The 14,995-nt window shown below is 43.3% G+C and overlaps 1 protein-coding gene across 1 annotated transcript in view; it reads right to left on the bottom strand.

The window, feature by feature from the left end:
* Positions 1-14,244, bottom strand: part of MAP1B (microtubule associated protein 1B) — a 69,720-nt gene extending 55,476 nt beyond the window's left edge. Inside the window, exons 1-2 of the mRNA XM_028748881.2 lie at positions 13,809-14,244; positions 5,140-5,241 (exon numbers count right to left, since the gene is read on the bottom strand). Of these exons, the coding sequence (XP_028604714.2) occupies positions 5,140-5,241; positions 13,809-13,986 (280 nt within the window). The 5' untranslated portion in view covers positions 13,987-14,244. The remainder of the gene's footprint in view (positions 1-5,139; positions 5,242-13,808) is intronic.
* Positions 14,245-14,995: the final 751 nt, after the last annotated feature.

The raw sequence follows: 14,995 nt of genomic DNA, 5'->3' as shown, positions 1-14,995 counted from the left end.
CCTGGAAAATATTTCCTAGAGTACACCAAATCTTTCCATTCAAAAGATAATATAATCCTGCTTTATTCATTTGAAAAGGAGGATTTGCATTATTTTAGTTCTTGAATGAAGCTATCAAACACACTGGCCACGTTAAGAGACTTCGCCTTTGATCAAAGTGAGACATTTGCTGCAGTGGTTTCTCCAATTTCACATCCAATCCAGTGGCTTCAATGCACACACCTGGATCCTTAGAAGTATACACTGAGCTTGGACTTCCGGGTTGGCGCCATCGCCGAATGGCGGACTCCCTCCGAGCTCCGGAGGGAGTCTGCTCGGCAGGGGCTGGGTCCTACCGCGCCGGCGACGCAGGGACCCCCAAAAACCACGGACACAGAGACCGTGGACATGGGTGACTCGGCTGGTACCGTTAGCGCCCTCCCGACTCGTGAAGAAGCCTTTTTAGAGGCTTCGGATCGGGTGCCGGGGAGTGGCGTGGTGCTTTGAGTCCTCTGCTTCCCCTGCTGAGCAAAGCCGCATGCCATCCGGCGGAGAGCACTGACTTCTTCCATTGAAAATTCGGACTTTTAACAACAACCCATGAGTAATTTGGAAACCGGGTTTAAAAGGAGAAAAAAAGAAAAAAAATTTCGCATTTGGCACGAGCAGGGGGGATCCAAAAAGGAAGTCAGTCCCCCCTCCCTATTGTAAGCATTTTAAAACAAGGACTGAGTAACCAAGGTCTAGAGAGAAGCGTATTTTGGACAAAAATCAAGAATTTCACGATGGGAAACTACAAGAATTGTGCTGGAGGAGAAGAGTGGAGTGAGAAGGGAAACGTAACCCCCCCCCCCGGGAACCGGGGCGACCTGCGAGAGAGCCTGGGGAAAAGAGACGTAGACTTCGACAGCTGTCAAAGTGGCTGTCAAAGTCGGAAAGTGTAAAGAGGACTTTGCTACGAGGACTTTGCTAGTTAATTTTGTTACAATTTGTTATGATTTGGATACAAAATGTTGAAAATATGGAACAACAACCGGACTTTTGGATAAGAGGAAACAAAGTTACTACAATCCCCCTAGAGGGGTTTCGGGACATTACAGGAACGGCCATAAGCGGAAAAACACTCTGGGAACTGTACAGGACTTATTATTGCCTGGGAAAGCTGCAAAACTGAAATAGTATTTTGTCTACAGGGGTGTTTACATTAAAGGAGACAATAGAATTTTCTATTGAAGAAAGGAAGGGACTGGACGTAAGTTTTTGTTCCTGAATAACAATAACCCCTGTAGAGGTACCAAATTTCTGAATTAGAACGTTTTAGCAGCAGAACAGGACAAGAAATTTGACAACAACATGGAACAGAACAATGGGGGGAACCCCTTGGGGTCGTTTTTGGATTGGATGTTTGAAGTTAAACACTATAAAAATAATATTAAAAAAAAGAAACTGGCAAGGTGGAACTGAATTGAGTATGGATCTAAGACCTCCAGGCAGACAACAGACAGACAGACTGATGGACATGGGGAATTCAAACCGGGGAAGGGGGGGGAGAGAACTAGAATCCAAAGGCTGTGTAACTATTTTTTCGATTTTTTTTAATATTTTGTTGGGGTGTTTTTATTAAAAGAAAAAGGGAATTCGTGGAATGAAATTGAGGTGGGCCTTGGGGAGAGAATTTTTGATTTGTATTTCTTTTTTTAAGGTAATGATGATGATTGTATAATTTAAATTTGAATATGGGGTTAAACAAATTAAGTTGTAAATTGGGAGTGAGAGCTTGTAGAACCAACATTATGAAAGGGGAATACAGTAGGGGGGGGGAATGGGGGAGTCCCAGAAAGTGGTTAATGAAAGTAAGATTGCAAATGTATTTCATTTTTGTTTTATTTTTATCTTTTTTTTGTATTTTGGAAATTTTAATAAATATGATTTTTTTAAAAAAGAAGTATACACTGAGCTCCACATCTGAAGGTACTTCCCAATTCTACTATATGCGCTATACAACTAACATGGAATCTGAAAGGAGACAAACCCTTTGTACATTAACCTCCCACTGTGCAGGAGGGCACATAGCTTTGAATCAACCACGTGGTGTTTCTTAAAACCTAATCCTAAATTTGGCGTTGTCACCATATATATCCTTAGAATGGATTTTTTTAAAAAAATAATCATTACTGAGTTGAATTTATATCCTGCTCTTCCTCCCAAAGGAGCCGAGGGTGGCAAGAGGTGTGCAGATAATACGCAAAGAGGAATGCAGATTCACAAAACATCATCATGTCAGGATTAGAACAGCATTGCAATGGTGCCACAAGTAGCTAAGCTGCACCAGTGTTTAAAACATTTACATCAGAGTATTATTAAATCAGATTTTATGTTAAATACTTTAGGAATAAAATCTCGCCTAACCCCTCTCACTACATTAAAAAAAGATGTATCTTCAAACAAATATGAAATTGGCTCTTAAACTCAGCACAATCTGCATAGTGTACAATACTGTAAACTTATATTGAACTTGTGGAACACAGCCATTTAGAAGACTACATCTACATATTTGTTTCACTGTTTTTTAGAAGCCCAAAATAAACCAGAGCCATTTCTTTTTTTCTGAATTTGGGGTGGGGAGGAATGCAATCGCCAGTTATAGTTTCTGCTACAAAATCTGATGCAATGCTGCAAGAAAATGAATGAAATTACAGCAAAAGTAAACAGGAGTGTGATCCAGGCCAGTCTGAAATACTATGCAGTGCAAGACAGAAAAGAATAATCAGAATGTCATTGGTGATAGCCAGTCCTAGCATTCTACAGGATACAAGAAGTAGCTCATTATAAGCTTGCCTATATTGCTACTTATTTTTTGTAAGACAATAAGTTTTTGTTCAAGTTCCACAGTTACGGAGAGGCTGTTTTTCCTCCCACCCAAGTATTCTGTGTTGATCCTTACCTGAACAGGTCTCCTCTAAGAGTAAGGCTGAAGTCTATGCATACAACAGACTAAGATGACAGAATTGACTCTACCTCTTCAGACTTCAGCAGCAGACTCACACTGCTTCCCTACATTAAAGAAATCCCCTGCAAGTAGAAAGTCTACACAGCAGGAAGTATATCTAAAATAAATAAAGATTATTTTGAAAGGGAAGACCCCTGCCTGAAGCAATGCAGCCCATTTCTACTGCCTAATTCTGCTGCATATATACATTGGAGCTAATTCATTGTGACTAGGAGAACAGTCCTAATCCAAGGCTGGGGTAGAATGGAGCAGCAGGCTCCTCCATTGATAGGATCAAGCTTTGTTTTTTGCCCTGCCTGCTACAGACTAGCACAGAGGCCTGGATTCATCTCCTCCTCAGGTATGGACCAGCTTTGAATCAAACAGAGCCAACACCACAGCACACCACCACCCTGCCCTAAAATATCTGCTTTTGAGGTCTTATGACAGCTGCTGCAGGGATTGACGCTGTCAGCAGTAGCATCACCACACTTTAAGCAGGTGCAGCAGGGACAACTGCAGCAATAATTCCCTTTCAGCAATGTGTATCAGGGGTTATGATTGCTCTGCCCCTAACTAAGTGGGACTAGAGTCCAGGCATGGCCAAACCTGGCCCTCCAGATGTTTTGGAACTACAGTTCCCATCATCCCTGACCAATGGTCCTGTTAGCTAGGGATGATGGGAGTTGTAGTCCCAAAACATCTGGAGGGCCAAGTCTGGCCATGCCTGGACTAGACCAAAACAAGCAAGTTCAGCTTGATAAACAGCCCAACACTTTCCAACAAGGGAGTGAGATTCCTAAAGATTTTGGCAAGACCTTTCAGAAGGTCACTTCAGCTTACGGGCAGGTTCACTAAGCTCCGTGGGTAGACTTAAGAGTTACTAAATTTTATCCTGAGTGTGAGTGAAGACTTGCTAGCATTTTATTTATAAACCTGAGCATATAGACAACCCAGGTAAGTGTTAGCCACTTAACACAACACTTTCCCTCCTCACAGGAGTCTTATGAAGAGAACTGGATCAGGAAAGGCATATAAACACACAAGCTTGCAGAAGAGCCGATTTGAGACTGAACCTTCTCCTTCTCTCTCTCTCTCTCTCTCTCTCTCTCTCTCTCTCTCTCTCCCAGAATGTGTTTAATTTATATTTATATCAGGGCCCAAACTAACAACATGAATTTCAATAGGGACAAATGTAAGGTTCTACACTTGGGCAGGAAGAACCAGCTGCACAAATATAAGATGGAGGACACCTGAGTACATGTGTAAAGGATCTAGGAGTCTTGTTGTTGTTTAGTCGTTTAGTCGTGTCCGACTCTTCGTGACCCCATGGACCAGAGCACGCCAGGCACTCCTATCTTCCACCACCTCCCACAATTTGGTCAGACTCATGTTTGTAGCTTCGAGAACACTGTCCAACCATCTCGTTCTCTGTCATCCCCTTCTCCTTGTGCCCTCCATCTTTCCCAGCATCCGGGTCTTTTCTTAGCAGACCACAAGCCTAACATGATGCAGCAGCAAAAAAACGCTAATGCCTTGGATGCCCATTAAGTACTATTTGCTTATTCAAATTTCCATGTCAATCTATAACCACTTAAGCACTCTGCCCAATTAAATGTAACTAATATGGCAGAGTTACAATTATTTTAAATGTAACTGATATGCAGAGTTACAGTTTAGGCGAAAGTGCTAACCCCAGTTACCCAGTAAGCACCATTCAATTCAGTGGGGTTTTCTTTGCACTATTACTGCACAAAAGGGAATATATGAAGAAAATGTAGAACTCCGCAAAAATGTTTGTCCAGAAACAGAACCCATGTGCAAAATATGATACACAGCATAGCTGTTTACAAGGCTTTTTGCCCAACTAGGAATATTTCCAGGGAATTAAATCCCCCCGAGTTCAATGAGACTTACTTCCTTGCAAGCATGTTTAAATTACAGGCTATGGCTGTGATCCCATGTTTATATCCACTGTGTGGTGTTATTTTTAACAGAAGAGCCACGAATAATTCTATCTACATGAACACACAATATCCAAAAGGCTTGATTTGCCATAGGGGGAAATAATAGTTTAATGAATTAAACTGAAATCATGCTCCATTATGCCAGTAAGTATTTTTACATTCTTTTATGCTGTTTATGGGTAAAGACAGAAAAATAAAACCTACCCCGCACATCTGGAGAGAATCGAGCCGAATGGCGAGACACAAAAAGCTTAAGTTCTTGATCCAAGTTGCATTCAATAAGGTTTGTGTCCCATGACCGGATCCCTAAAAACCAAGATAAATAAAATACATGTAATTATTGGATACAAACAGATTGCGTATTTCTGAATTTTCTTTTAATAAAATCTGTGCCCTATCTGGATACTCTATGCTCTTAAAAGCCACATGGTGATTAAAAATAAATTATCTGCTCTCATTTTCCAGGACTCCATCCATCACCATGCTAAACATTTTCTAGTTCTTCTGAATACAGTACAGTAGTTGTTGAATGAATCTCTGCTCAAGTCCTTGTAAACACAACTTTAAGAATTGTTACTAGTTTGGTTAATATGTAGCAGGATTACAGGGTGACAACTGATAACATTTTCAAACCTATTTACAACATAGTTAACTTGGAATGGTTTTTTGTTTTTGTTTTTACTCATTCTGCATGATTAAAATTCTTGTAACTTCTTCCCAGTAACTTTTTTGCAACATTTTATTTTCAGTAAATTCAGTAAATTAGTTTTGCTTATGAACCTGAAATTTTGCTTATGCAGCTTAAATAGCATGTAACATAAAAAATACAAAACTTCCCTCATTGAAAAATACTGATTGCAGATACAATACAATGGACAAATCTGTTACTCTGATTTACTTTGAGAGCGTACATTGGATTTAGGGTATCTTGCCTCAGCTGAGACCACATTTCTTTCCTCACAATCACTAACTTGAATTACATTGCCCTCTTCTTTATGTATAAACACAATGGAAGAGTGAAATTCATTTATTAGTCTTTATCCATATATGAAAGTGTGGCTAAAACTCAAAAAGTGGCGACTAATTTTGAATAGGCCACATTTAGTTGGTGTCTTTCACACTTTCAATTATTACCCGTATGACTCAAAATCCAAGTTCCTGTCACAAGAAGGAACTTTATTTTTCATTTCTTTCCACAACAGCAACCTTGTCAAACTCTTGTTAACCACACTGCAGTTACAAAGAAAAGCATGCACCATAGTGCTATAAATAGTAGCAGTAATAGGAAGCACACCAGTGTGCCAATCTACCCTTTTGTTCTGGGCTTTCCGTAATAAATGGGATTGTTGGGTTACATAGTTTGTGCTTGGAAGAGGGCCTTCAGCTAGCTAGTTGTTTGATTCCCAAGCAAAAGTGCCTGGGGTTGGTGGACAGGGAATGTTTTGAATGGGCCCCCTTTGGCAACCAGCCTATCTCCTGCACCAGCACTATCAGACAGACAGACAGACAGACAGACAGACAAGACCAGGCACCATAGAGCTGTAAGCAGTAGCCTGAACACTGTCAACTGGAGCTACAGCCTGACAGCTCCTTCTAGGCTGGTTTGGCAGTCTTGTTTAGGGAAGCTTTTAATGTTTAATAGATTATTGTATTTTAATATTCTGTTGGAAGCCGCCCAAGAGTGGCTGGGGAAGCCCAGCCAGATGGGTGCGATATAAATTATTATTATTATTATTATTATTATTATTATTATTATTATTATTAGGCTCACAGGCTCTTAGTCATTCCATTGGGTAGCACACCTTCTTTTCCATCCTTTGCATTTGCTTTGCCTCAGCCTGCACTGCACCTTGCTCCACTCCATCATTATATTTAATGAAGTGAAGCAAGGTGAATTTGACTTCCATCCTGTGTGCGACTAAAACTCTCATCCCTGACTCCCTCATCCCTAGCCCTCCATCCATGTTTTCTGGCTTTTGCCCTCATGCCTACATTTCCATCTCAGATCCAGACTCTGTGGCAACTTGTGACAAGCCCAAACCCTCACAACTTTTTTTATGCAGGCAATCACATCAGTGGGTGCTAGTCTTTGTTTGAGGCCTGTATGTATGAGGCCCTCTTCTTTCTATTGAAGAAATCGCTCACTTTTCCCTTCGTAGGACTTCAATCTCTCCTGTACATACCATCAGGACCAGCCCATCCAGGAGGTCAGGTGGGCAATCACAGACCTTGGGGTTTCGAATTTCAGTGGCAACCTGTGCAATACCAAAATTCGGTGCCTCCCTGTGCCTCTCACCTTCCATTCTACATAACAGTTGTGGTGCCCCTATGGCCACACACCCAGTATGACCCAACAGGTCGTGCTCACCTAAATCCACCTATGAGGTAAGGCGGCAGGATCCAAAGGGGCAGTAGATCCCAATTTAGATCTTTATTTCCCTCTTATTCCTGATGTAGATGTTCACTCACCCCCAGATTAATGTTCTGCACTAAAACTTTTAAACCAAAGTGCACTTTAAAAAACAAAAAGAACAGAGTTTTACTGTTTACTTGGGAAAGGCTTCCCTGTGATACAGGGCTCTACAAGACACATATACTAAATGTTAAATGCACATAATAATCCAAGACAGTTTTAGGATTGTAACTATATATTTTTTAAAAAGCCTGCAAGCAGTAGTTCTACATGGCAGAATAAGCAGAGATGTTTTGAAAAGCAAGTCCAAACTAGTTGCTATGTCATATTTCAAAAGGTCACTTGCCTGTTTTCAGATGGAGGAAGTCAAAACAAAACCAAAGTATAGAAGAAAGTTAAAGAAACTCTGAATGGTCAAATTGCTTGTCTGATGTTAAAAATTAAAAGCAAGCAGTGGAGTCTAGAAGACTGTGCTTATACACTTGTGTAAACATGTGCATAAGAAGCATTTAATATGGGAATGGGGATCCTGTGAACCTACTGATATTGTTGGAGTACAACTCCCATAAAACACAACCACTGGCTATGCCAGATGGGTTGGTGGGAGTTTGGGTTCAACAGCATCTGGAGGACCACAAGTTTATCATCCCTCATTTAAGATATGGAGCTTGAAACCATGGAATGGTTTTCTAAAAATAGGTGAGCTTTACAGCACAGTAATATTAGAATGGGTGAATACTGCTAGTTGGAACTTTACTTCTGTCCCAACGTTGAGATTTTATCATTGTTTATATCAAATAAATGTACCATGATGTGGCTAAGGAGACATCATTTCAAAGGACCTAGCTTATCATATAAAGCTTTTAAAAGTTATGTGAGAGCAGTTTTAAATTCCAGCATTTAAATTCAAAATGCTTGCAATAGCAACAAAATCTCACTAGGGAGGAAAAAGAAAGTCTAGTTTTCCTCTTAATACGGTTTTTGGGAGTAGTGGTTATTTTATGTGCAGTAAAATAGAGTCACTCCAATGGTGATTCTGTACCACCAATGACATTCACAGTTGCTTGATCCTTCTGTTGCACATGATCTTGGTAAAAAAAGGGGGGAGGATGTCTTAGACAATTTTCACACAGTCCTTATCTACTTTTAAAACAACCAGCTTGTCAGACAGATTAAAAATGCCAGATATAAATGCATATATATACATTAAGTGCATATATATGTTCTAGAACTTTCCGTAAGTGTTACATACAATGGTTAAACAAACTTTGAGGCATACTGAAATACTTACAGATGTGTTTTAGATGGAAAGAAATACTTAATGAATTTTGCTGATAATCCCTGATGAGTCACTATCTGGCTGTTGCAAAAACTTATGAGATTTATATAGGATGAAAAATTAATCTGCTGTATTTTTGTTGGATATGTTTACTAAATGTGTCAGTCATATAAGCTAAATCATGTTCCCAACCATTTAGGGCACTGGAGTTTATGAATTCAATTTTTGCTGAAAAGCCTACATCATTTAAATTAGAATGGACTTTCATCCCTGTTCTTTGTGGAAACTTCCAATATTCAGTAATGACCACTAGTGTCAGAGTCCAAAAAGGGGGAATAGGCAGATTCACACTTTGAACTGACTCATAACATCTTCCTCAACCAAATGCAAAACTGTCTCCACTGAAAAGTATAAGGAGAAAGGAAGGTTGAGCCTGCAATAGGAATATAGATAATACTAGGTCAAACTATTTGTCCTTCTAACCCAGAACTGTCTGCGTGCTCACTTATCCAATTTCAACTAGAGATGCTACAGATTAGACATAGGACATTTGTTCACAAAACATCTGCTGTACCACCAAACTACAATCCTTCCCCTAAAGAAAGAAAACATCCCTGAAAGGTGTGGTGCCCACTTCTTCTGGTTGTATGGATATGTCCAGGAACAGGGCCTAGGATTTCTTGCACTGAAAGCAATAATCATACTCTCCCTTCCAGAGACCAACAAGCCTGAGCTTACTGATCTGTGACCTGTATCACACATGCATATCACCTATTTCTTCCATACTTAGTGGGTGATGAATATGCCATGTGTAAACTGTGCCTTAGGGGACATGGGTGGCGCTGTGGTCTAAACCACAGAGCCTAGGGCTTGCCGATCAGAAGGTTGGCAGTTTGAATCCCCGCGACGGGGTTTGCTCCTGTTGCTCGGTCCCTGCTCCTGCCAACCTAGCAGTTCAAAAGCACGTCAAAGTGCAAGTAGATAAATAGGTACCGCTCCAGCAGGAAGGTACACGACGTTTCCGTGCACTGCTCTGGTTTTGCCAGAAGCTGCTTAGTCATGCTGGCCACATGACCCGGAAGCTGCACGCCAGCTCCCTCGGCCAGTAAAGCGAGATGAGCACCGCAACCACAGGGTCGTCCGCGACTGGACCTTATGGTCAGGGGTACCTTTACCTTTACCTTTTAAGCTGTGCCTTACACTTGAAGGTAAAGCTGCAATCCTACACAGTTATGCATATAACCCCCATCAAAGTCAACAAGAGGATGAAAAACTTCACCAAGCAGATAGTTTTCAATGACATTTATTCTCAGTGTCATTGTATACAGCCAGAGATTCAAAAGTAACAAAAAGAAATAGTTTTACTTTGTGACAGTTCTTTGTTCAATCCAGTACAGGGAAATATCAAAGAGAGGATGTTTTGACCCAGTTGCTTAGTGTAGAGATACAGATATGTCTGTTTTGAATCTGACCTTCATTTTCTTGCAGATTTTTACTGATCTTCCATAGAGTATATTCAGAATTTGTTTAATGCAACATAATAAAACAGTGTTCATATTTCATGGTTTCCAGATATCACAAGCATTTTCATTGTGGGCAACATTCAGTATCATTTGTTATGTGGTTAAGATTGAATTGAGGTGTGTGTGTGTGTGTGTGTGTGTATATATATATATATATATATATATATATATATATATATATATTCATATTCTTGTGGGGGCCATACTTGCATTGATCATTCATGATCAGACCACTTGGAGATGGGCCATCACAGCACAAAGCATTAGGTAGCCAAATTGGGTGATTTGCCTTCTGCTGTTTAAAAATAAACTCCAGCCATATATCATTTGTAGCTGCAAATCATGCAGTATCGTTGAAGCAAACTGGGAATTGTGTGGATCAAAGCCAGGACTATGTCTTTTCAGCAGTTCTGACAGAAACATGAAAGAAACACAACACAAAATTCACTAATACAGGGGAAATCTGGAAAAATATATATAGATAGTCTGCTGTTATGAATGTGAGTGACCAATGGAATTCCAATTGAGATCAAGTTGTTTTCTTCTGTGAGAAGAGTAGAAGGCCTTACAGCAGACCCCCCTCCATTAGCAACGAGGGCACACCCACAAATCTTGAGTTTCGTACAGATCCTAGAGTCAGTCTTTTACATATTGAAAAAGGGTAGCCAGTGAATTAAAACAAATAGCTTATGGAGATTATTAAATGATGCCGGACAAAGTCCCTCTTGACAATATTTAGAACAAAAACCAAATCTTCATCCTCCAGATAATTCAGGATAAACCTTAATAAGTCATCAGTACATGAAGTCTTCTCAGATTTCTCTGCAGTGAGTCTCATTAATCTCATTAATCCGGCATCTTCAAGGGTGGTGCCCAAGGCACAAAACTGAGAGCACAGGTAAGTTACGTGAAATACTGAGGCCCTTGCTGGGAATGCATATTTCAGGTGAGAACTTAATATGTCCACTCCTTAACTATATAATCAAGCTCCACAGAAAAAGAAAAATCTGCATTCTTCCCCAAACCAGGTTCAGCATAAAATCATTAATAAGAGAGACCCTGGATTTCTAAAAATAGCATGTATTGCTCTCAATCCAGCTTTTTAAAAGTAGGCATTGTTTCTAAGGAGCTACAACCAAACAATAAAGCAAGTGGGGGAGGGGGAAATGGTGCAGGAAGAAAACTTATTTCTTCTGGGGCAATGTGAGCAAGTTGGCATCAGATGCCTTGAGAGCACAACACACCTCCATTTACTATATCAATTATTAATAACTTTAAGTAAGTAACAGCTAGTTCAGGCTTAAGCTAAAACTTCAGATAAGGCTAAAAAGAAAATAACCAGAGCAGTCTAAAACAAAGACTTTCATTCTGAGCAAGTGTCAGATTAAAACAGGTCAATTTATAAAAATAGCCACCAATGCAGGCAGTCCCATCTTCACTACAATGTGGATTTGAGAAAAGATGCACAAAGAAATTATGGATTCGAACCACTTGTAGGGAGTGAAGCAACAATAGGAACCAACTGGAGCCCTCCATCTGCTGAACCACACCTATATAGCAAGAATGTAATCAAGGCACTGCCTAAGGGTTCTTTGAAAATGGCAGATTCCTGAAATCCCTTGTTCTCTCCCAGATAAAGCCAAAACCCACTAAAAAAAGAAATGCATTTGCTCAAAAACTTAATATTACTAAGGACTTGTATGAAACCTATGAATACTGCCTTTTAACACTTGTGTATCATTTATCCCATTTGCAGTGCATAACTGCATCCCCCAGAATGACACAATGCAGAGCATTATATTTAAGATCATCTATAAGAAATCCACTTGTTTCGGCCAGTATTCCAACGTGACTTTTATAAAATAAAAGTTAACAATACAGTTCTATAGCAGGGCAATGTCTGTAGCTGAGCAATGACAAGATTTAACAGGAAAAGTGCTCAATATTTTATAACCAGAGCTTCTGTCCTTTATTGTTACTGTTGTTTTTCTTGGGGGAAAATCTTTCTGAAGTCTCAGTTTTGTTCTAAGGTTCCCGAAACAAACCCCAGAATACTTATGGCTTAAAGTTAGAAACAAAGGAAGCTGCAGCAGCATCTCTTGTCAGGAGCTGCACCTTTTGCAGCACAAGAGATCTCCAAATCTTTTTTGCTTCAATTTGCAGGCAGCAAAGCCTGTCTACTTTCCGATGCTTATTTAATGCATTTTCCTTTTTCTCCTTGACTGTGTAAACGCCCTTTGTCCGCTATGGGCTGCCATAGGGACCGCACTGCGGACTGCACCACGCCCACAAGCCGGTATCTCTGGGCAGACTCCCCAGCAGCAGCACCAAGAGGCGAGAAAGAGAAAGCAAAGGAGGGACTGTTGCTGGCTCTGCAAAAGACCTGAACGACCTCTGCTCTGCCCAGCTAGTTGGGGAGGGTGTCTAATGACAATGTTGGGAGCGAGAAGGCGGAATGACTCACAGAAGGAAAAAGTGGCGCAAACTCAAGATCAACTGCTTTCAGAGGATGGGAGGAGGGGGTGATATCCCCTTCTCACCTTCCTTGTGCCAATTGGCGCAGCTAAATGCAAAAAGCCAGAATTGCAGATCTTTGGAGGGGGGAATCAAAGAGCCTGTCTCCCCCCTACTCTGTTGCTGCTGCAGGATTCTCAAGAGCGATGAGCATCTCAAGGCACCGCTATCAAGTGAGACAGAGAGGGAGTCACAACCTTGGACACCCACCCACCTGCCCAAGAAAGAAATCCCCACTGGATTCCTGCAATGCCTCCTTGTTACATGTTCTGCAAGACAGGAGCCGATTTAGAGACTCTTGTTTGATGAGTGCATCTGTTGTACAAGCTTCCCCAACCACGACAGAGAAGGCGGTGGTGGGGAATCAACTTTTCTCTGACTGTATTTCACGGTTGTTGTTTTGTTGGTTTGCTGTCAAAGTCAGCTATGGTTAAAAACAAAGCCATTAATTATAAGGGAGCCATTTCTTCCATCTCGCCACCCACCCACCCCCCGCTCCGCGCGCGCCACCTCCACCCAAGAACTGCAGCCAGCCAGTGGAGAAAACACACCCTTCCGCGATTCCAGCTGCAGCTTCTTTCATTCCATGCGCAATGCAACTCCGAGAAGAGTCTGAAACGGAGTCAGAAGAGGCTGGGTAGGAAACCGAGGCTGTGGTGGAGATCGCTGCCAACTCTAGAGCCGCAGTTCTAGACGAAGGAGCCTCCTCGCCCCCTCCCAATACACACACACACGCACACGGGGGTGGGGGGGGGGAGGAGAGGGAGTGGTTGCATCAATTTTCCCCTTCTCGACCCTCTCTCTGTCTGGACCATGAAGTCAGCCCAGTGAAACCCCGCACCGATTTCAACCTCAGACCACAATGAGCAGCAGCTCCGACGGGGAGGCGGCTGCGCCAAGGTTAGCTGCACAGTCCTGGGCTGCGATGGCGCAGAAACCCCCTCGCGCTGCGGGAGCCGGGACTTTTCGCGCCACGCAACCTGTAGGTCGCCTCTCCAGCCCTTTCCCTCGCCACCCCACCCGACTGGCCGCCCCTGGAGAGAGAGACGGAGGGCGGCAGCTGAAGTATCTCTTCGCCTGGCTCCTGAGGGAGAGAGAGGGAGGGGAGGAGGAGGAGGGCTGCCTGGCGGCGGCGCCGCCTTACCTCGCTCGATATTGCCTATGGCTCTCCTCAGATGCTCCTCGGTGACCAGCTCGCCTATAACGACCAGGAGGTAGAATTTGCTGTCGAGAAAGCGGTGCGACAGGCTGGGCGAGGGGGGCACCGCGTTGGGGAGGCTACAAGACGGCTCCGTCTCCGCTTCCAGCACCACCGTCGCCATCCTGGCAAAGCCCCTCTCCTCCTCCTCCTCGCCTTTTCTCCCCTCAGGCAGCGGCGACGAGAGAGGAGAGGCGGCGGGACGAAAAGGCTTTTAGTTCCAACGAGGCGCCTCCTTCCCTCGCGAGGGGCGGGAAAAAAACAGCCACAAAACCGCGCGCTCCAGAGGCACCACCGCGCTCCAGGCAGCCGGGCGAGTGAGGGAGGGCGGGGAGGCGGCGGCGCTTTTATACCGAGACAGTGCGGGGCTGGGACCTGGCGAGGAGGAGGAGGGAGGCGTCGGAGGCGTCGGAGGAGGAGGAGGGGACCCGGCACAGCCACGCGCGCTGCCTTGCTCGCTTGCTGCTGCTGCTGCTTCGCCAGCATCCAGCCCAGGCAGCTGATGTCATCTGCAGCAAATCATTCCCATCGCTGCCTCCGGAAGCAGAAAGGACGAGGTGGGCGAACAATGCCCGGGCGAGTAGACCGGGGGGCAAAGGAGGCCCGGCCCAGCCCTCGGGCTCCAGGGTCCCAAGGTGAACCTGCCCGTCACTTTCCACCCGAGCCGGTGCATTTCTTTGCTCCGAAGTGTCCAAGGAGGCTTGGAGCGCGCGCGGAGGCGATGGAGACCAACACGCCCCGCAGTCAAGGGAAGGGAAGGCCAAGCCAGCAGGAGAGCCTTTTCTCCTTAGCGGACCCCGAAGAGAATAGGTCGGGGAAGAGGGTACCTAAGGTCAGGCACGTGGTGTTGGATGTGCCAGGTGCCAGGCTGTTTTGGTTTTCCTTTGTAAACCACGGACGTTACATTTGCACTGTGGAGAAAGTGGCTAGAGGTGTGTGTTCTTCTCCTTCCCTCTTTGGTGATGCTAGATCAGGGGTCAGCCACCTTTGGTGGGCCGGGCTATATTTTTTTTTTGGGGGGGGGGGAATAAACGAATTCCTATGCCCCACAAATAACCCAGAGATGCATTTTAAATAAAAGCACACATTCTACTCATGTAAAAACACCAGGCAGGCCCCACAAATAACCCACA

This window comes from Podarcis muralis, chromosome 11 (assembly GCF_964188315.1).
Source record: "Podarcis muralis chromosome 11, rPodMur119.hap1.1, whole genome shotgun sequence".
Classification (NCBI taxonomy): domain Eukaryota; kingdom Metazoa; phylum Chordata; class Lepidosauria; order Squamata; family Lacertidae; genus Podarcis; species Podarcis muralis.
Note: the sequence above shows the minus strand (reverse complement) of the source record. Positions and strands in the feature narration are given on the sequence as shown.